We start from the raw sequence: 20943 nt of genomic DNA on the forward strand, positions 1-20943 counted from the left end.
ACTACCAAATGTAAAATGGATAGCTGGTGGGAAACAGCCTCATAGCACAGGGAGATCAGCTGGTGCTTTGTGACCACCTAGAGGGGTGGGATAGGGAGGGTGGGAGGGAGATGCAAGAGGGAGAGGATATGGGGATGTATACGTATAGCTGATTCACTTTGTTATACAGCAGAAACTAACACACCACTGTAAAGCAATTATACTCCAATAAAGATGCTAATAAATAAATAAATAAAGATAACTGAGAATAGTATTTCCAGAAGATTAAGCTGTAGATCCTCTGTGAATAAATCCCTATTTGTGGAGATGGAATGCTTTTCTCTAATCATGAAAATGAAAAGAAAACGGATCTTAGCAAAGTATTGACTAGGCGTCATTTTTGTGCTTATAGTATAACGAGCCCTGAGGGAGAGATCTGAAATGACAACAAATATAAAACTCCATGTTAAAGTGACACTGAGTATGACATAAATTTAGTATAAGAATCTTCTTAAAATGAAAAAAAGTTCAAACAATCACATCACATCTTGTAAACAACCATTTTTCTTCTCCGGAAATGCCCCATTACCTGAATCTCTCTTCCTTCTTTTGAGAAACATTCTGTCATTGACAGTGAAGGGTATCGGGATCTGTTACCCTAAAATATGCCACTGGGCAATAAAAACGATTTTTGAGCTGAAGGCATTTGAGTTTCTGAAATCCCTTATCTGCCTAAAAGCAGAGCGCCACCCCCCCGCACCCCCAAAGAACACAACTCTCCTAAATCCCCTCCTGGGGCAACTCTATAACCTCCTCTTCTGGCGCCCCACCAGACCCCGTCACAGACGATCATGTCTCCCACCTGCTCTCTTAAGGCCCATTTATTTTCCAGAAAGTCACTTGCTTTTCCGTAAGTGCCCTTTCTCCCCCTTACCACCCTCACCCCTGCCTTGACTAGGTTGGGTGGAGAGACCCCAAGCTAACCCTCCCTTTGACTGATAACCGGATACCACGTGAATGCAGGACGCACGTGTTAATGACCTTCCAGTTGCTTTTCTCCCGTTGGTCTGTCCTTTGTCAGTCCAATCTACAGGGCCTGGGTGGAGAACCTAGAGGGCAGAAGGAAGAAGAATTTTTTTTCCTCCCCTGCAATACCAGGGTGTCTGATTTGACAGCTATGGCTATCTCCCAGCTCTCAAAGCTATTTTAAAAATCCTGTAAGCAACATAAGCACCTGAAAGAGTCGAAGTTTTAAAACCCTTTGAGACACTGGGTCTAAGTTTCTTTAACTTTTCAAACTAAATATTAAAATATAAAAACGATATCAAAGTGCTTACTGTGTTAGGCAAAACTGCTATGAAGAAAAGACTTAATAGTGGCAAAATAGTTACTCGTGTACATGTAGTTAAAGCAAAATCAGTCTCCGCACCATGAAGATCCTCACCAAATGTTTTTTATAAATATACTTCGCCTATGTTATTTCATATTTTATCCTTATTCCACTATTTATCTTTTATTAAAAGATAAATTTGAAAGAGTAAAATTGTACGGTGGCAAAATGACTCTGAGTTATATTTTCCTACTTGAAAAACTAACAGATCTACATTTTCTAACGGGGGAAGACTGAAAATAATACCTTATCACTATTAACAATGGCTGATTAAATCAAATAAAGGGCAGGTGATGCGGTTCTAAATACAGAACTACTGGAAATTAGTAAAACATATACAACTGTGATACATATAAAGTCATGTAGGCAAACGCTACACAGTATCTGCTCAGTTAGAAAGGAACTAGCTTTAGAAAAATCAGAGATGCCATCTGAAAAAAGCACATAAAAGACACAAAACAAAATATACTTATTTAGCATGTTAAAAACAATCACATCAAAAGAAGTATACAGATAAAAAAGTCATAGGTGACATAAGAAAATAGTGTGTGTGCATATATTTTTTGCATATATATATATATATATATATATAAATCTACAGTATTTACCACTGTTGATATATATATATATTTTGGAACAGCTCTGATGCTGCTATCATAAACTAAATTGTACAGCTTGGTTTATTACAAGTCACAGAATCATGGTTTAAAATTGGAATTCACATCCCCAGCTACAATTTTATATACATTTATTTCTAAGCTTCCACATGATCTGAACCAGGAGCCTGGTGGATCGGAGTTTCCGTGCAGTGTTTGGCTGCTAATACACTGCATTTGTTTTGCCATTTAATAACATCACTACCAAGTTGATTAAAATTATATTAGGCTCATTATATACATAAAAACATTGTCATATTCACTAGCTAAACAAATGTTACTCTCATTTTAAAAGACATACTTCTGTACCTTGAAAGCTTAAAGCCCCAACTTGCAACAAGAAGAACCATCAATGTTAGGTTTTCTATTCCCTATTGTTCAAATAGGATCAAAGTAATGTTGAAAACAAGCTCTCCAGTGAAACCCAAAGGCATACTTTCTTAGAGTGCCCAAAACTTGGTCAGTGTTTTGGTCATTGTAGTGTAACAGATGATTTTGAAAGACATTGCTGATTTGTTACCATGAACCTGAATTTTTCACTGAAACAAACAACCAAAAAAAAAGATTTTTGAAAGTATGAAAGTCACGCTATTTAAAAAAAAACAACAAAAAACCCACCAAAATCTGAAGTTCCTAGTAATAATTAGGATCAGTTTTTACAATTTTACACAGCGATAATTTAACGGCCTACGAGCAGCAATATTCACTGACTACATTCTTTAAAGAAGAGGGCCAGGAAAAGATCATGTAAATGCCACCCCGGGGCCCTTTGCGGGGAGACTCCACAGTAATTTAAGGGGCAGAAGTAAGAAGTAACCATATTGTTAATCTTGCTTTCAAATGAATGTAAAGGAATTTGTTCTGCTGCCCCGTGTGAGTGCTTGATGATCAGTAACTTGCAGCTTCTCCTGCTGGCATCCGCCGGAGGGCTGTGTGTACTTCCTGGGCATCTGGCAAGGAACACTCTGCTCTGAGCTTTGCGAGGGTCAGACCAGAAAAAAGGGCACAGACGCACGAAAGCTGATCTCTTGGTGAACACGAATACATTGCGCACTGCACCTTTGGTCATAAAATTAAACTGCCCCGATTTTAAGCACCATTAAGTGGTTAGCCTTTCTCTCCAATGTCTTTAATCTTCAGATTGAAAACTGAATGAGCAATTGAACGAGAAAGCTGAGCATTCCGTGAGATGCTGAATTAAGCCAGGGCAAACCCTCAAGTCAGTTTAGGACCTGCGTTAAAAATATAAGGGGGGAAAAAAAACATGACCAAAAGACAAGGTAGGGAAAAGAAGTAGAATAAATTATTCCATGGATCTAGATGAAAAGTAGTTGTTGTTTTTTTTAACATTTCTTTAGTTCTGTGTTCAAACGTGTATGCGTAGATGCATATAGTATCTATTAAAAGACACGTACACTACACATAGCCTTAAAATATCTATTCTACAGTTTTTCAGTGCTTTGTATCATTACTCAAAATAGAATGGACTAACAGAGTACAAATATTCAGATTTTGGAGAAAGATATAAATGAAACTGTGCGTGCATCCCTAAATACTATTGCTATGTTTCCAGGTTAAATTCTTTTTAACAGGTTCAGTGATGATGCAAGTTAAAAGCTCATCTTAAGCAGCATCTAGGTGGGGATGAAATCACTTCCATATATTCTTATTACTGACATACACGAGAACTGTGCGAGTTGTTCACAACTGTATAAAATACTGCTTTGGCAATTATCAACATAGCAATGTAGGTTTCATATGGTTTCTATTCTCTCGTCTGCAGCAAGTACAGATCAATTCTCACAGCAATACTGATTCCTGGATAGAGAGTCCATCCCGATTCCTGTAGTGATATACTGGAGGTGAGGGCCCTGAATACTGATACCCAGATGAACTGGCATCTTCCAGAGCTGGGGAAGTTCGATACCGCACCGGACTATCTACTGAAACTGCAGGGAGGGTGTGGTCCTGATAGGGGACGTGTTGAAAGGTGGGGTATTTGGGTAAACTGCTTAAGTGGCTACGGTTGGCATCACGAGTCCACGACTGTCCGTGCATCTCCGGTCTCAATGTGTAACCAACTTCCGACCATTTTCCGTTATTATCTGGCAAACATTCCACTGGAGGAAGGAGGAATTTCCCATTCTTTGGTGACCCTGAATTGCCCGAATATCCCGCAGCACCAATATCAACAGGGAGAACTTCTATTCGACTGGACGGCTGGACCAGAGGAGTTGCGCGGCTGTAAGATTTCTCTGGAGAAACATCAGTCGAAAGAGTAGAACCGTAAGGTCTCCGGGAAGGATTCACTGGTGTCCCGTGGGGAAACGGTGGAGACACAAAGCTGCTGTTAGCAGCAGGGATGCGCTTTGGAGAACTGCCCTGGTAAGTGGGGGGGTCACTGTAAGATGGGGGGTGTGCTGCCCCTCGATCCTCCCCGTCTAACTGGGATGGATATTTTGCATAATTCGGAGGCTGTAATTTAAATGTAAACGTGTTCGGGGTTCTGGATGGACTGGAGCTGGGCTCAGCGTGCCTCCTTGGGCTGTGAGGGTAGGCCGCACCCCTGGGGCTCTGGGAGCGCGCCCTCTCCAGCGCCTGCTCCAGGGCCGCGCTGGCTCCATCCCCGGGTACGTTGTCATACTGTGAGGCTGTGGAGCCACGCTTCCCTTCGTCCGCATCCAGCACCTTCACCTTCTGCCTGACGCTGGGGGCCCACGGATCAGTGGAACCGGGGACGGTGACTCTCGGCGTGGGGTGTGCAGCCCGACTTCGGCCTTCAATGGCATACTTGGCGGTTTTCTCAATAGCTGAGATATCTGACGGCTTATTCCATTTGGGCACAAACTCCTTCCTGATGTGTGAAGTGGCGTTGCTATTCTGGTTAGCGGCTGCGTGGTTATACTGCCTGGAATTGTCCTGTGGACCCGATGGAAGTCTCCTTTGAAAATCCACCTCATCTTTAAGCTTTTTACTCTCCTCGTCCACCGACTTCCGCCGCAGCTGCCGTGCCCTCTCGGGGGTACCTGTTCTACTTTGATGGGGAGGGGAATGTTCGTGGGCTTTGTAAGGTGACGAGCCGCTCTCTCTCCTGCCGTCCAGATGCGGACTTGACCTGCCCACACTTCTCTGTCCGTTGCTCAGGTGACTGACGCCAGCTGATTGAGATTCAGGGGGAAGTTGTCCCAAAGGTTTCTTTGGAAATTCATCCTCTTTACCTAAAGGGAAAGATCAATTCATAAGTGACATAAGTGCATGAATAAATGGTATCAAATATAAGAACTATATCATGAATAACTGCTTACTTTTCATGTGTGCACTCAAGCACATGCACATACATACACAGACACACAGAATTTTAGTGGCTTAGGAGAAGCATTTTTTAGAGAGATTCATACTAAGGCATACCAAAACTCAAAGTCTTATTATGCAATGTGCAGATGGGAAAATTTTATAACCTTATGAGTAAGGATCATACAATCGTGTAACATATGATTCTTATATTTTGTTAAGATAGTTACCTGCTTTACCGTGAATGAGAAGCTGATATTCTCATTTCTTTTCCTAAAACAATCCTGCAGGTCAGTAGTTCAGTGTCTCACCGTTACATTCCTTCCACTTAAGCATACCTCAACTAAAACAGTTTTGGAATCTCAGTAAAATGGTTCCTAACAACCTCAAGCAGGTCTGCCAAGTTTAAAAGTTAACTGATGACCAACTGTGGTCTCCAAGTTATCCCCAGATAGCTTATTATTATTCTCTCAAGTACCTTCCACCATATACAAAGAGACGGCATTCTCTATTTCCAAATTACTACTCTAAGAGGGTCCTACTTTAAATGCAAAAAAAAGGGAAAAAGAATAAAAAAGAAAGAGAAAATCGTATTAGATACTTTTGGTTTTACATTTTAAATAACTAACATGGGAAAATTAATGAGGACTTAAAGGAACATGCAATAACTTGGGCATTTTGTAAACAGTGTTTAAAATGATCCACAATATGGACTCCACTAAATACCATCCTGAAAAAAACAACAGACTCCACTTGTAAAAATTCCAAGGCTTAAGACGTATGTTTTTTATGTCTTCTATTACTACAAAACCGTATATTCTCACTTAAAAATAAGTCATTGCACTCTTCAAATGCTCCGCCACCCACCCACCTAACAAATGTTTCCTGAGGAAAGCCATGAGTCCACCAGCTGTGAGCAGGCGGACGCCGCCTCATTTTTATGTAGCTTACGGTCTAGGTGATGATAATTGTATTATTTACCCACATACTATAATTTTCTTTAAGATGTTAAAATAATTCAATGAGCTTTTCTTTGGGAGGGGAGGGAGTAGAGAATGATGGCAATGCGATATCCTTTAAATAGTTAAGCTACCAGAATAAGAATTATTGAGCTAAAGATACTTTATGCTTTTCTGATTCAGTGGTCTTGGCATAATCAACATGGTTCTTGCATCTTTCTATAATAAAGACATTTTATGATATATGGACAGACTATTTTAAGCGATAACCCAAACTTGAAAATGCTTGTCATTGAGAAAAGCTTTGTTTATGAATGTTGCATGTAAAATAGTCTGGAGCATTCCAGTTCAGCCTGACTAGCCTCATATGAAATATCTGGAATTGAGGTGAGAAAGTTGACTCAAATGCAGCCCTAGTCCAGAATATTCACAAGTAGTCATTCAGCCTATCAGGTTAAAAACGAACAATAAGGGGCTCCCCTGGTGGCGCAGTGGTTGAGAGTCCGCCTGCCGGTGCGGGGGACGCGGGTTCGTGCCCCTGTCCGGGAGGATCCCGCATGCCACGGAGCGGCTGGGCCCGTGGGCCATGGCCACTGGGCCTGCGCGTCCAGAGCCTGTGCTCCACAGCGGGGGAGGCCACGGCAGTGAGAGGCCTGCGTACCGCAAAAAAACAAAAAAACGAACAATAAAAATAAAATTAAAATCTATCTGGTGTCCCCCAAGTTTTTATCAGCTCTACAAGTAGCTATCCATTTAGTCCCAAGGAAACATATGAATTCCTTCTTTCCTGTAAGAAAATAACCACAACAAACACAAATTATCTGGAAGATATGATAGAAAAACCGAATGCAGGAATTTTCTCTTCGCCTCCACTCTGACAACTCTCTAAGCGCACAACAGAGTAATTGGACTGGCCGATTGATATTTCATCAGATAATAACATCAGCCTTTTCAGGTTGGTGTGTAGAAAACCTGATGGAAAACATAACCATTAAAAAGAAAAGGAAAACAGTGGCTCCTGGAGAGAGTGCTAATTCATGCCTGCAAGATGCACGTTACAGGGACAGACAGATCAGCTGTGGAGATCCTCACGCTGAGCCCTCCAAGCCGTCCCACGTCCCCACCACTCGATGGCTCCCGGCAGCCTGCAGAGAGCCGCCAACACTCTACTTCCCATGAACTCATTCTAAATGTTTCTAAAAATTCTCCACAGCGGTATTAAAAAAACAAAAAAAAGAAGAACAGATTTCAAGCTGCCCGGCTGCTGCAGGTTGCACGCCTTCTCCCTAGAACACTGTCGATCAGCGGAAGCCTCACCTGCTTCTCTCAGCCCAGACCCTGCGTTGGGGTTTCAGTCTTTATCAATTCACAAGTCACGAAAACAGTTGCTTGAAATTAGGTTTTTCGAGGGTTAGCTATCTGCTATGGTTTGAATGTCTGTGTCCCCCTAAAACCCATGTTGAAACTCCCCAGCATCACCTCCATGTAATGGTGTTTGGAGATGGGGTTTGGGAGGTAATCAGGTCACAGGGTGCAGTCTCGTGATGGGATTAGTGCTCACACCCTTTCCACAGTGGAGTAACGGACGGGGCCACCAAGAGAGGTGGGGCCTCCTGGGTTTTTCCTCCCCCCCCACCTCGGGGACTGCAGCCACGGGTCCCTCTGAGTTGTGGTCAACAGTGGGGTGAGGAGTGGCCCTGGCAGAGCAGGAGGAATGCCCAGCTGGAGAGGCAGTGGTCAGACAGGGGGCTCTGGACCCCGCGCAGGCAACCCACCTCCTTCTGCTGTCACGCCTGCCGAAATACACCAGAGGGGGTGACATTGAAGAGGGAAGGAAAGGCCGGTACCTGATTAATGTGAGTGACGTGCTGGGCAGGGCCTGGCAAGTGTAGCCCTGGGACAGAGCCACATGCCCTGTGTCCTCTGAGGTGGACGGGGCACCAGAGCAGGGGGCGAGTCACCAGAGAATAAACGTTTGCTTTTTCTCTTCCTCAGCAATGTCTGTGTCTAAAAACCACCTCCTTGTTATGAGCTGAATTGTGCCCCCTCAGAATACCTATGTTGAAGCCCTAACACCCCGAACCTCAGAAGGTGACTGCATTTGGAGATAAGGCCTTTACAGAGGGGACTAAGGCTAAATGAGGTCAGCGGAGTGGGCCTCTCATCCAACATGACAGGTGACCGTATAAGAAGAGGCGATGTGGACAGAGACACACACAGAGGGAGGACCACGTGAAGACACAGTGAGAAGGTAGCACCTAAAGCCAAGTGGAGAAGAAACCAACCCTGCCCTCACCTTGATCTTGGACTTCCAGCCTCCAGAATCATGAGAAAATCAATTCTGTTGTTTGAGCCACTGTCTGTGGCGCTTTTGTTGTAGCAGCACGCACGGACTAAGACACTACCCTTCGGTCTACATCCTAAACCTCAAAACTGATTTGCTTTTACTAAACACAAATTTTATGGATTGCTTTTCCTGTTAGTGAAAAGTCACATATTTCATTATTTATGATCATCTGCTTTTATGGTTCTAGGACATTTTCAATGTCAACAATGTAATGAAATCAACTACAGTAATTAAAACTTATTTTAGGGGATTCCCTGGTGGCACAGTGGTTGGGAGTCCGCCTGCTGATGCAGGGGACATGAGTTCGTGCCCCGGTCCGGGAAGATCCCATGTGCCGCGGAGCGGCTGGGCCTGTGAGCCATGGCCGCTGAGCCTGTGCGTCCGGAGCCTGTGCTCCACAACGGGAGAGGCCACAACAGTGAGAGGCCTGCGTACCGAAAAAAAAAAAATTATTTTACAAAACCAGGTCAAAAAGACAACTGAACACAATAAGTGTGGAGGGTGGACACAGGCAGTAACAGACCCACAGGGGTAACTCGAGTTCCGTTACTTCACAGATTCTTGTGATTTCCTATGGAAACGCAGACATTCAGCTGTAGCTACTTACTGATGCTGATAAAGATAAAGGGCATCTTTGTAAGTGTGGTACCCAGAATTTAAGCAATATTCTAGGTTTGGAGTAACTGAAATGAAGTACAGTGGGGTTTAATAAGGGACTGATGCAATGGAAGAAACTTTTTAAGAACACTTTACAGTGGTGGTGGGAGAGAGAACGTGAGGGGGAAGAGGTACTAGGGGAGAAAACTGAACATCACGTCCTGTTCCTGTATTCTATTGTCCATAGACTTCCATCCTGAAATCCTTTGGATACATAAAAGGCCCATATCAGTAAAGACTAATAGGACACAGGGTAAAAAGCAGGATTACAAAAATAAGGCACATATTTCTCAGGAGAAGGAATAAAAAAGTAAGAAGGAAGTAATGGACTGAGGTGGTAATTTCATGCCTGAAACAAAATGGAAAGGTACGTGTCATCCATACAAGGGAGTTTTAATTTTTCAATATAATGGGTAAGAAAAGTACTCACCTTACACTTAACACTACTTTATATTCAAGTCAATACACGAATTTCTCTAAGGAAGAGACATTAATATTCTATGCATCTACACATTATATTAGAATTAAAAGAAAATTTTAGCATGTTCCATTTACTTAATGGTCAAGAGGCCAAAATCCACACCGGGAAAAAAAAAATCTGTGACTGTTCTAAAATATCAAAAAAGCAGCTTCTTAAAGTTCTTTCATGGTAGCCCATAATACATTTCCCTTTCACCTTAGCAGAAGATAACCTACTTAAAGTGCAGTCCTACTTATTTTGCAGACCTTCCTATAGCATCTAAAATATTAACAGAATTACAGGTAAGGTAAGGTTTTGACAAAATGTCCACTCATTCAAATGTAATTAATCTGAATTAGAGTAACGATATACCATTCAAATAGTACCAAAACATAACGGTTATAAATACCCAAGATCTACGTAGCTATGAAACTAGATATAGCAGGGTTTGGAGAGAAAAAAAAAATCCAGTGCAGACAAAAGGACATTGCATCTAATTAATTTCTGAATGTCAATCTCTCACTAGGAACTAGGATTCTGTAAGAGGTGCATGGTGAATACCTCGACTGTACAAAGACATTTAGAGGATATGGCCTCCTTGCCCCCATAAAGATTATCAATAAGCATGGAAGAAAGGAAAGTAATTTGAAAAAGGCAGTAGACAAGGATATAAGAAGGAGCTTTCTAAAATGGAAGTGCTTAAGAAACCTAATTCCTCCCAATTTTAAGGACAGTAATGCAAGTTAGGCAAGGAGGCCTTGCTTGGTAAGGGTAAGCTTATTCCCCGGTGCCAGGGCCGGGCCGCAGTGCTGGGAACAGTGCCAGGCTACACCTACTGTCCATAGTGACCTGGGACAGGGGAGCAGGGTAGGGCCACCAGCAGTTGCTGACTGATGACACACGGACTCTGCCATGTCCAGTTTATTCCTGTAAGTGACCCAACCCCTCTGAACAGCGCAGCTCCTCAGTGATTCAAGAGCGAGCAAATGTGCACTTGCTGTTGGCATCTCTAAGGGTCCTCAGGGCCACCGTGACCATGGGAAGGGCTGTCTCTCAAGAGGAGTGAGAAGAGGGTGGGAAGGAGGGACCAGAGGGGAAAAGAGAGAAAGAGGGGGGAGGAGGAGGGGAGGGAGAGGACGGGAGACAGAAGGGAGGAGTGTGGAGGGCAGCAGGGCGGGGGGGGGGGGGGGGGGGAGGTGGAGCATCGCCCCACCCCCACCCCCCGAGGCCGCTGGGGCCCATGAGTCTGAGCAGGGACCTGCTCCTGTTTCTCAAAAACTGAGCAAGGCTGAGTCTCGGCAACCACAGCACCAAAACCCAAGAGCCCTGCGCCTGGGGGAGCTGACCTCTGTGTGTAAGTACAAAATCAAGAAAAAAATCTACCCAACCTCGTTGCAAGGCGATTCTTCCGTGAAGATTAGTTATTCAACTTTCCCTGAGCTGAAGCCGTACTAGGCAGACCCTCCAAGAAGTACATATGCCATCGTCATATTTTCATATGCTAATAAATATCCCTTGCCCTTTCCCACAAAAGTAGGTCCAAATAAGCATTAACCATTCTTGTACAATCTCTTCATAGATTCACCTTAACCTCCTCGAACTACCTGTCCCCCAAAACACACACCGCTATACTTGGCCTTTGTTTGGTTTAAGTATCTCCTTTCACCCCTCAGCAACTGAGTGTAACTAAAAGATTCAAGCATAACTGATGTCAAAAGAGATAGCTATAAACAGGCAATAAGTACTAATATTTATTATGCACATTTTCCCCTGAAAACCAGGAGTTTAAATGATATTTTTCACTAGCATTCCATTATGTGAATGGTATTTTTATGCCAGTGCCAACAATTAGACTACTCTGCTCAAAAAAAAAAAAAAAAAGGAACTACAGCTTGATATATTTCAGGATAAACGCAAAAATGCTTATTATTTTTTCTTCCTTGAAAAAAAAAAAAAGAAAGAAAAGCCACCGAAAAGAATACTCCTAAGCATCCCTAAAGAAATACGGGAGAGTCTCAAGCCCCTTTGGGCTGGTCCGTCTCTGATCTTACTCAGGTCTCTGTCACCACCCAGTGGACACCACATGCAACTACAAGTCTCACAGACTGCCTCTGAAGACCTGAGCAGCTTTCTTCGCCCAAGGATACGTAATTACAGGAAAGTGCTCTCAATGCTCTTCCCTGTGAGCAACTTTCTACTTTTAAACTTCAGCAACAGAATACATGTACTCTGACTGTTCTAACAGTTTTCAGTGATAAATGGTGGGGACCACTGTCAGGAAAATTCTTCTGGGACAGAATCATCTTATTCCTTTTTCCAGATTAAATATTAAGTCCATTTAAGGTTTCAAATATTGTCACAAAATTACTGATTTCAAATTTATATCTGAAAAACAGAGCAGTTCCATTTCTGTTTAATGTACTATAAGCCAGAAGAATATACAATTCAAACACTATTACAGCTTTCAACAAGGTGATCAAAAGAAATACAGTATGCTTTCAAAATTATAGCTATGATAGTTTCAAAAAATCCAAAAAATTTATTGTAGTTAGGCTCATAGGCTGGACTTCCTTTCTAGCAGATTAAACTTGAAAGATAAGGGAAGCTGAAAGGACATAATTATTTAACACATTTATTTTTATAAACCTATTTTAATGCCACATAAATTAAACAGATCTTTGTGAAATAATTTTTAAAACCTGTACTGTGTGTTTCCTAGGGTTTCAAGTCACAAACACAGTACAAACTGCTGTGCATGTGTAACATCAGTTTCCAGTATACAAACAAATAGAAGTGAAAACGCACTCAAACCCTCAAAAATTGAGACAGAACACATAACTAAACTGACTTGTCTGTGTGTGCAATCGAGATACAGAAAGATTCCATCACCTCCAAAAACTGCCTCCCACTAACCTTTTGTAGACGATAGGTTTTTATATCCTAAAAAATACATTATAGCTTCATTTGTTCATTAAAAAATATCGATTGAATGCCTACTCTATGCCAGGCACTGCCCTAGGTGCTGGAGACACGAAGACACGGTCACGGTCCTCCAGGAACTTACTGTCTAGTGCAGACATCAAACTAACTGGCACGGGGGTGACGCCCAGCGAGTGTGGGGACAGATGCACACACGGGGCACGCACGTTTCCAGCACAAAATACCGGTGACCAAACTCTGCGGCTTTGGGGAGGTGGGGGACTGGCCGAGTCTTCAGGAAGGAGACAAGGCTTAAGCCAAGCCGTGTGCACTCAGCAGGGTGGACCGGGTCAGAGGCCCGGGTGGTGCGGAGCCCCCTCACCACGTTCCCCCTTAACTGCCAGCATGAGCAGAGCAACATCAACCAGTGTTCCCGTTGTTATTTATCCACCCCTCTCCTTTTATCCCCACACTACCCTCCATCCCCTTTCTACCATTTCCTAGTAAAAGATCTTACGAACGACTGCTACCAGGTTTCCTCGTGTAAAATGAGGACGAGTACTTTTTCTTAGAGTTATTTTAAGGATTAAATGAGACAGTGCGTGTGGTATGTGGCAGACAGCAAGCATTCAATACATACTAGCTGCTAGTTAGATGCTAAATCATCCCATTCCATTACACAGGTTTTGAGATTTTATTCTCGTGTTCAAATAGTTCTATTACATACATATATTTTTTTCTTTATGTGTCTTTTACTAAAACTTGTCTTAAACTCTTTTTAAAAGTAGGCAAGACATTTAAAAATAAATGTTGAAATAGCAAGAATATAGTTAATAACTGCTGTTCCAAATGCATTCCCTGCTACAGGAAAGAATTAGTAGAAAAGGGACATCATCACACTGCACCAGGGAGGGGTGACCTTCCAGAGCACAGGTGATGGTCTCACAGGGCCCAGGCCCACACTCCATTATTGCTGTGACGGCTTGTTTTCTAGTGAATCCTGAACAAACCTCGGAGAACACGGATTAGACCCCTTGCAATTAAATAACTAAAAGCAGAGCATCTCGGTTTTTAGCAAAGGTGTGCTCTTAAAATTTCTTTCTACTGTGCTCTCTCCACATTTTCTTTTTTTCTCTTCCACTCACCCGGTATCACCCTCCAACCATCTTCCCCCATTTATCCTGTTTCTAGCTCTATTATGACCCTATTCACACTCTATTATTGTGTAAATTCTGTCTCTCCTCTGTGCACCCTGAGAGCAAGAAGCACGTCATTCTTTTCAGTTAAATCCCCAACAGAGCACCTAGCAGAAAACCTAACAGGTGGTCCTGGAAGATGTTTTGAAGTAAATGAATAAAATATATTATTTAGGGCTTCCCTGGTGGCACAGTGGTTGGGACTCCGCCTGCCAATGCAGGGGACACGGGCTCGTGCCCAGTCCGGGGGGATCCCGCGTGCCGCGGAGCAGCTGGGCCCGTGAGTCATGGCCGCTGGGCCTGTGCATCCGGAGCCTGTGCTCCGCGACGGGAGAGGCCACGGCAGTGAGAGGCCCGCGTACCGCAAAAAAAAAAAAAAAAAAAAAAAAAAAAAAAAAAATATATATATATATATATATATATATATATACACACACACACACACATACTGCAACTTACTGCCAAGAGCCCTGGATCAGCAGTCAGGAAACTCTGACTCTAGTGGCAGCAGTAATGCTGTGTCTGCAGGTTCTGCAGCTTCGGAGTTAGCATTTTAGTATCAGTTTCCTCTTCTAGAAAATGGGACTTTTACTTGCTCTGTTACTGCGTATGGTTCCACAAAACGAGATGACGAAAGTAAAAAGCGCTTACTGTTATGGTAGCTTAAAGCACCATGGTCACTTCTGTTGAAATAACATTATTTGTATATCAAACTTCCTAAATTTAAGTAGGGACTCTATTAGGAGAGGCAGATTTAATTAATATGTTTATTCAATTTTTCTTAAAATCGAAGATTTTAAGAAATCTGATTTACGTGATGTCATCACAAGTATGCTGCTGTTTTCAAACAGAAATGGCCCACGTTAACTGCACCGTGTCTTCCAATCTTAATTGTAAGTTACACATAAAGAGTCTGGCTATTTCCTTACCAGGTTCTGGAAGGTCTAACTTTGCCCGCTTTAGTTCTACCATAGAAATCTGGAGCTGCTCTATTACAAAGTCGTCTTCGAAGAAAAAATCCTTTGCCAAGGTCTCCTGAAGAAATTCCACAAGTTCTTCCATAGACAATTTCATAAGATGTTCTGAGAAAGGAGGAAAAGGTAAACAAAGCTACTTTAGGTTGAGAATATAATGTATTCTATTGTGATGTATGTTTTTAAAAGGGCACAGCATACAATTTATACATGGCCTTGTGAATTTCACCGAAACTGAGTAAGACGAACATCTTTTCTGATATTAAAGCAGTCACAGAGAAAAGCAGGTACCCCTGGGGGCTCGGGGAGAGGCGAATGCTGCTAAATACATTCTCGTTGGTGTAAGAATAACTGGACCTGGGTATTAATATTCCCCCAAAGCCACCCAGGATGACATGTGCGCTTTCTGTTTCACTGATACGGAGCTCCAACTGTTATAGGCACATCCACTTTTAGGTCTGTATTTTAACTGTCTCAGAATTTCTCAAAAATCTGGATTATTAATTTTATTTCTACTTATGAAAAAATTCAAATTACAGATACAAAGCAGAAAGTAAAAATCAGCTAAGATCCACTAGCCAATGACCTACAAGCAGATGTATGTACATGTGTATCAATTTACAAAAATAAATGATACTCTCCATGTTATTCACCTCCTTGTTTTTCCCCCACTCGATGGCGTACATCACTGATACCTCTTACTTCAACAAACATTTTATACCACCATCATTAACTATATAAGAGTCTATTGTATTGTACGCTCTATACTTTACTTAATTGGTCTTCTAATATTGGGCATTTAGGTTGCTTCTAATTTTTTTTTACTGTTTAAAATCACTGTGTGATTTTATTTTATTTTTTTAGTAACAATGTCTCTAAATATTGGTAAGGCCATCAGGGAAAAAAACAAGAAAAAAATCTTACGAGCTTCAGCTAACTATTGGTCCAGTTTTTGAAGGTTTATATGGTGAAGGAACTTCATGTAAGTCCTTGAGCTGTGTCTTCCTAACAAGAAAAAATACACAGCAGCAGACAAAGGTTTTCCACAGCTTATTTAATCTAATGACATGGTAGGATATAAACTAACTGTTATGCTTAAAGTTTATTTACAAAAGGTACAGAAACTTTTTACTTGTCAAAGTTAAGTAAGAGTCTGAAGTAAAACATAATTTAAGAGGAGGAAGAGAGCTACAGGGAAATATAACATCATGTTTTTACTTTCTCACTGCTTAGGGAACATTAAACTAATAATGTTTAAACTAACTAATGTAAACTAATGATGTTTAGTATACTAAGAGTATACTTTTGCTCTACATTTTTGTCAGTTCATAATCCAGAAAGAGAGAAAAGAAGTAAAGGGGGTGAGAGGAGAGAATTGATTGATTTCCTGTGGTTATGATAGACCCCGAGTCTTGGGAGATAATTCATTGCCAAATTGTTTCATCTTGGTGTTGTGGTTTGCGTGTTGCGGGAGGGAGGGAAATGGACCACAACACTTCTGAATCCTCTTCTTTCAGAGTAAACTATACAGTCGTGATTTCAAAGTTTCATTCCAACCTAGAATTTGGATAATCTGGTGCTCCTGAAGGCCACGCTTTTCAAGTAAGCAATCTCTTATCAAAGTACCTAACACATTCTTAGAACAAAGCCAAGCACAGCAGGGAGAAAAACTATAAAACATGACCCCAAGCCCTCAATTAGCTTATAAGTTATGGGGGCAACTGAAGAGATGATCATTCAAGAACAAGATAGGATGCAGAGTATACAATGAACGTGAACCTAGGCTGTGCCCTAGGCTGGAAGTGTTGTGTGAGGTTCCAAAGCTTCCAGTGACTCTCTTCTCTGCATTGTTACAAGATGAGTCACCAAAGTTTTAAGGTTGGGTTGAGACTTTAAGACGAAAAACGTTCTTCATATTCATAAAGAGAAACTCTCATTCCTTGACTTAAGGAATTCCTTGACTTAAGGCACAGCATATCAAATATACAGAGCCCTTGAAATATTGCAACTGAAGGCTTTTAAAAGCCTTGCGTTACATTTGGGCAACTGTGGACATGGACTGTACTTGCTTCAGAGGCCGCAAAGCAGCCAAACAGGGAGATGAGCTGGAGGTTCCCCAACTCTGGTCTACGGCGTGGGGCTGGATGCTTTTTTCCTGGGTGAAGGACACAGTAAAGGAAAACGTCCTCACTAGCCCTTTTAGCTAAGGGGCCTGGCTTCTTTAGTCTCTCCCTTTTCCTACTACAAACCTGAGATTCAGACCAATGAAAAGAAATAAGGGATCCCCCCTGGAAACAAATAACTAACAGGAATATTATTATTAGTGAAACATATACACTGCATTCTACTGAAGTGTGAAGATGAAAATGACATAGAGAAAAAAATCAAAGACGTTTTCCAATGTAGTAAGCTTCTGGTCATGAGGAAGAACCAATGAAAGTATAAAGTGCCAACTGAAGATAATTTCACTGATTCCCAAGAATTTTTTAAACTCATTACTGAAAGAAAATGAATTTGAATTTGGGTGGGTAATGAGAAATCAAAGTTAAAACAAGGCTAGGTTTTTGTGAAATCTTTATAATTAAAACATTTTCTTACTTCTGTGTAATTTTAAGATTGTGTAAGACATAGCAGTAAGAATTCGTTCTCCTTCAAAGATATAGATGTCCCATATTCTGAGGTTTAGTGTAAAGGGAGTCTACAATTAAAACAAAACAGAAATAAGATTAACAGTTTGCCCTTGGCTGGAATTTGTAATTTTATGATTTGGCTTTGTAAATAAATACTCACCCGATCAAGGAAACATTGAAAAAACCATTTCATTGTGTAAAAACTTGTGTAGATTTCTTGAGAATCCTGGAAAAAACAAAGACTTCACAACTTCTGGATTGCAGCACACAAAATATGACAATATAATACTAAAAGTTAGGCAGGTTTTTGGAGGTAGCTGTCACAGCTAAACAAAACCATTCATTACAAATCTCTTTCGTGCTGGAGTAGTTCCACTTATTCTCTCCTGACTCCCTCTTCTCCCTCAATTTTACTTTTGAAAATCACCCTGAAAATAAACCCTTCATAAGATAGGACTGTAATACAACACTTTGCTTCTCTTTAATATATTCTAAAGGGATGTAACCTTGCTTTACTAAATTACTGTGTTTTACAGGACAGCATGTATATGGTTCACTGAGGATGAGTTTGTATGACTCTTAAAATACTTTAGTGTGATTAAAAAACCTCCCAAATCACTGAGAAATCACACATCCTTAAAAACTATATTGTTCGTATATATCAGCTTCAAAGTTTGATTCTATGAGTTAGGGCTGTGATAGTTCATCCATACTAAATTTCACAAATCTAACGTCCTTTGAACAACTGGGAATTACAACTGCTCAGTAAATGACATGGACAAGACTATAAATCAATAGGGTAATTGGGACCAATGGCTGCACTCAAGTCCTCTAGCTTTATTCTTGGTGTAGGTGGGTGTAAGTCAATGTCACATCTACCTACCAAGTGCTGCTTAAGCTTGGACAAAAATTTATTCAGTATTTTTTCATGATGTTCTTGAAACCTCAAGAGTTTGGGAAAACCATGGACAAAAAATCCTAGAATATAAACATAAAAACAATACTTCATAAACAATACCAACAGAAATCTCTATTTTAAAGTGCAACATACTTCTTTCATCTTTTAACTGTCAACAACAACAAGAACAACGAATCCAGTAATCACCCAAATATTTTTCCTCCCCTCCAAGGAAACAATTGTGTATAAGAATTGGTTAATGAAACTTACAGTCTAGTATGTGTTTGCTAAGGATCTTCTATATCCTTGTAAAAGTATAAAAGAGGACAGAATATTTCTGAATTAAAAGGGAAACTAAGAAAAAATGGAAACTGAGGCCATTTATCAAAATTATCTGTTCTCTTGAAGTACTGGGTCATGTCTTATATGTACACATTTTTATAAGTTATTCTAATCTTGATTACTTATTTTGTTTTACCATTAATACATTACATAACAAACATTTTATTACCCTTTTCAGGCTTACTCCAATACCATGCCAAGGTTATTATCACTTTTTAATCCTTTCTATAAGTGACACTTAACATCAGCTAAAACATACAGGCACTATATGATCGATGTTAATATATTCTATCCCAACTGATTATACAATATAATCTATAAGATTTCTAGGAAGTAACTGTAAATGGGAAGTTAGTATTCATTTTGTGTATTTAAGTCATGGAACTTTACATCTATTTTCATTAAAAAATTTCCTTTCAGATATTCTATATAATCTTTTAAGAAGGATGCACACACAATGAATTTATCATTTATCCACATTAGTGTTTTCCAACCTGGGTTCTACTTAACTTCGAAAGATGTTACTAAATGTTCTGTTTTTGAAAGAATCCAGGACAAATACTGTGTGTTATATGTACCCTTCTTGCCTATGTTCATGAGGCATATGAACTTCTGAATGTTTCTAAGTTGCTTTATGGACTAAAGAAACCTGGTTTTCTTCGTTTAGCTCATCTCCCAGCCTTACTGGCTCTTGGAGTCCATTTTTCCGCACAGCACACCTGTTTCCAAAAAGTGAAACTACGTCCCTCCAAGAACCCAAAGAACACACTGCTGGGAAACACAGCTTTATAATCTTCAGGGAAGGGCTACTTCTTAGGTAATTCTCCGCTTTCTAAGGCGCGTGTAAAACTTCCCAGACAGCAACTTCCTCCCTTCGTAACACTGTCCAGTGAAGTGAGTCCATAAAAAATCCATGTCTCTCTTTCTGTGCCACTTTCATGGTCAATTTGATAGGAATGGGAGTTGGAAGAATTTCAATAAAAAGTCTGATTTTGAAAAAGGCAATCCCTTCAGTAATACACAAGTGCCCAAGGGTGCTAAGATACCCAACTCTGCTTCACTTTTCAGTGGTGTCCCAGACTTGATATTTTAAATCTCATTTTCTTCAGCCCTCACTTTATTCTACACATTTGTAAGTGATACCACTTTCATACAGGAAATGCAAAGAACTGAGGTAACCTTCAGTTATATAATTTCACAGGCAGACCTTGAAACAAATATCTCTAAGTACAAACTTACCCATAATAATGACCTAAACTGCTTTGGTAATGTAAATGTTAGGATAGTAAAATTAATACTGCTTTATAGATTAGACTGGTGACAATAATTACTGAAAGCAAGCTATCAGGTTTGTTTAAAAGAATGAATTTTCTAAAATTGGGCGGTATTCCACATAATTACATACTACTTAAACCGTAACATTCCACTGTACTTCAAGATATATCAGCAACACCATCTCAGGGTAAAGCAAAATGAAGACTGATAAAGAAGAGTTATTCTTCTTCAAGATGTCTTTTGAAATGATACTGTCTATTGGATGGCAGCTCAATATAATGTGTCTTACTACTGGAGTCTCTTTATGGGATGCAAAGTGACCAGAAACAGTTATCATGCAGACAGTATTTATTTTTTAAAAGATTCACAGGGAACACTGAGGGAGAAACAGACAGACAGACAGACAGACACACACACACACACACACACAAAATGCCCCCACAATAACCACATGGTAAGAATGTGAGATTTAATAAACTATGGTCTATGGAAGGTCATACTTTTGAAAATTTAAAATATTACTTTAATATGTGGCAGGTTCCCTACCACATAAAGCTTTAACATTCAAAAACAGAACTAAGATGGTCCATTCTCAGAGTGATTAGTGTTAAAATTGTTTTTAATTTAGTATTATCACACGCAGTGGCACTGGGAAAATAATTTTGCATTATACGGACAAATGCCACTTTTATTTCCAAGAGAAGCTGCAATCCAAACTCTCGCAAGTAAAGTTTACTGCATATGCTTGGCAAATATAACGAAAACGTTATTAAAAACCTCCTTCTAACTTGAAAACCAAAAAATTATGCAAGTTTTGAAATATTAAAGTGGCCAGAATATGTTATCAGCCTTTTTACTGTAAAATGGAGTCAATTTTACAGCTGAAACAACTGAAACACACACATGAAATACAAAACTACTTAATTATGGTGTACCTTTCCTTTAAACACCTAAGTGTCATTTCTCAATT

General features: G+C 40.5%; 1 protein-coding gene across 3 annotated transcripts in view; it reads right to left on the minus strand.

Annotated features, from left to right (window-relative positions):
- Positions 1-1750: 1750 nt before the first annotated feature.
- The window catches only part of USP6NL (USP6 N-terminal like), a 143775-nt gene continuing 124582 nt past the window's right edge, over positions 1751-20943 (minus strand). For 2 of the 3 annotated variants that reach the window (XM_060160149.1, XM_060160158.1), the window contains exons 12-16: positions 18342-18436; positions 17619-17684; positions 17427-17526; positions 14784-14936; positions 1751-5243 (exon numbers count right to left, since the gene is read on the minus strand). In XM_060160149.1, coding sequence (XP_060016132.1) covers positions 3826-5243; positions 14784-14936; positions 17427-17526; positions 17619-17684; positions 18342-18436 — 1832 coding nt within the window. In that variant the 3' untranslated portion in view covers positions 1751-3825. The remainder of the gene's footprint in view (positions 5244-14783; positions 14937-17426; positions 17527-17618; positions 17685-18341; positions 18437-20943) is intronic. The other variant, XM_060160169.1, reaches the window with a different exon arrangement.

This window comes from Lagenorhynchus albirostris, chromosome 1 (assembly GCF_949774975.1).
Source record: "Lagenorhynchus albirostris chromosome 1, mLagAlb1.1, whole genome shotgun sequence".
Classification (NCBI taxonomy): domain Eukaryota; kingdom Metazoa; phylum Chordata; class Mammalia; order Artiodactyla; family Delphinidae; genus Lagenorhynchus; species Lagenorhynchus albirostris.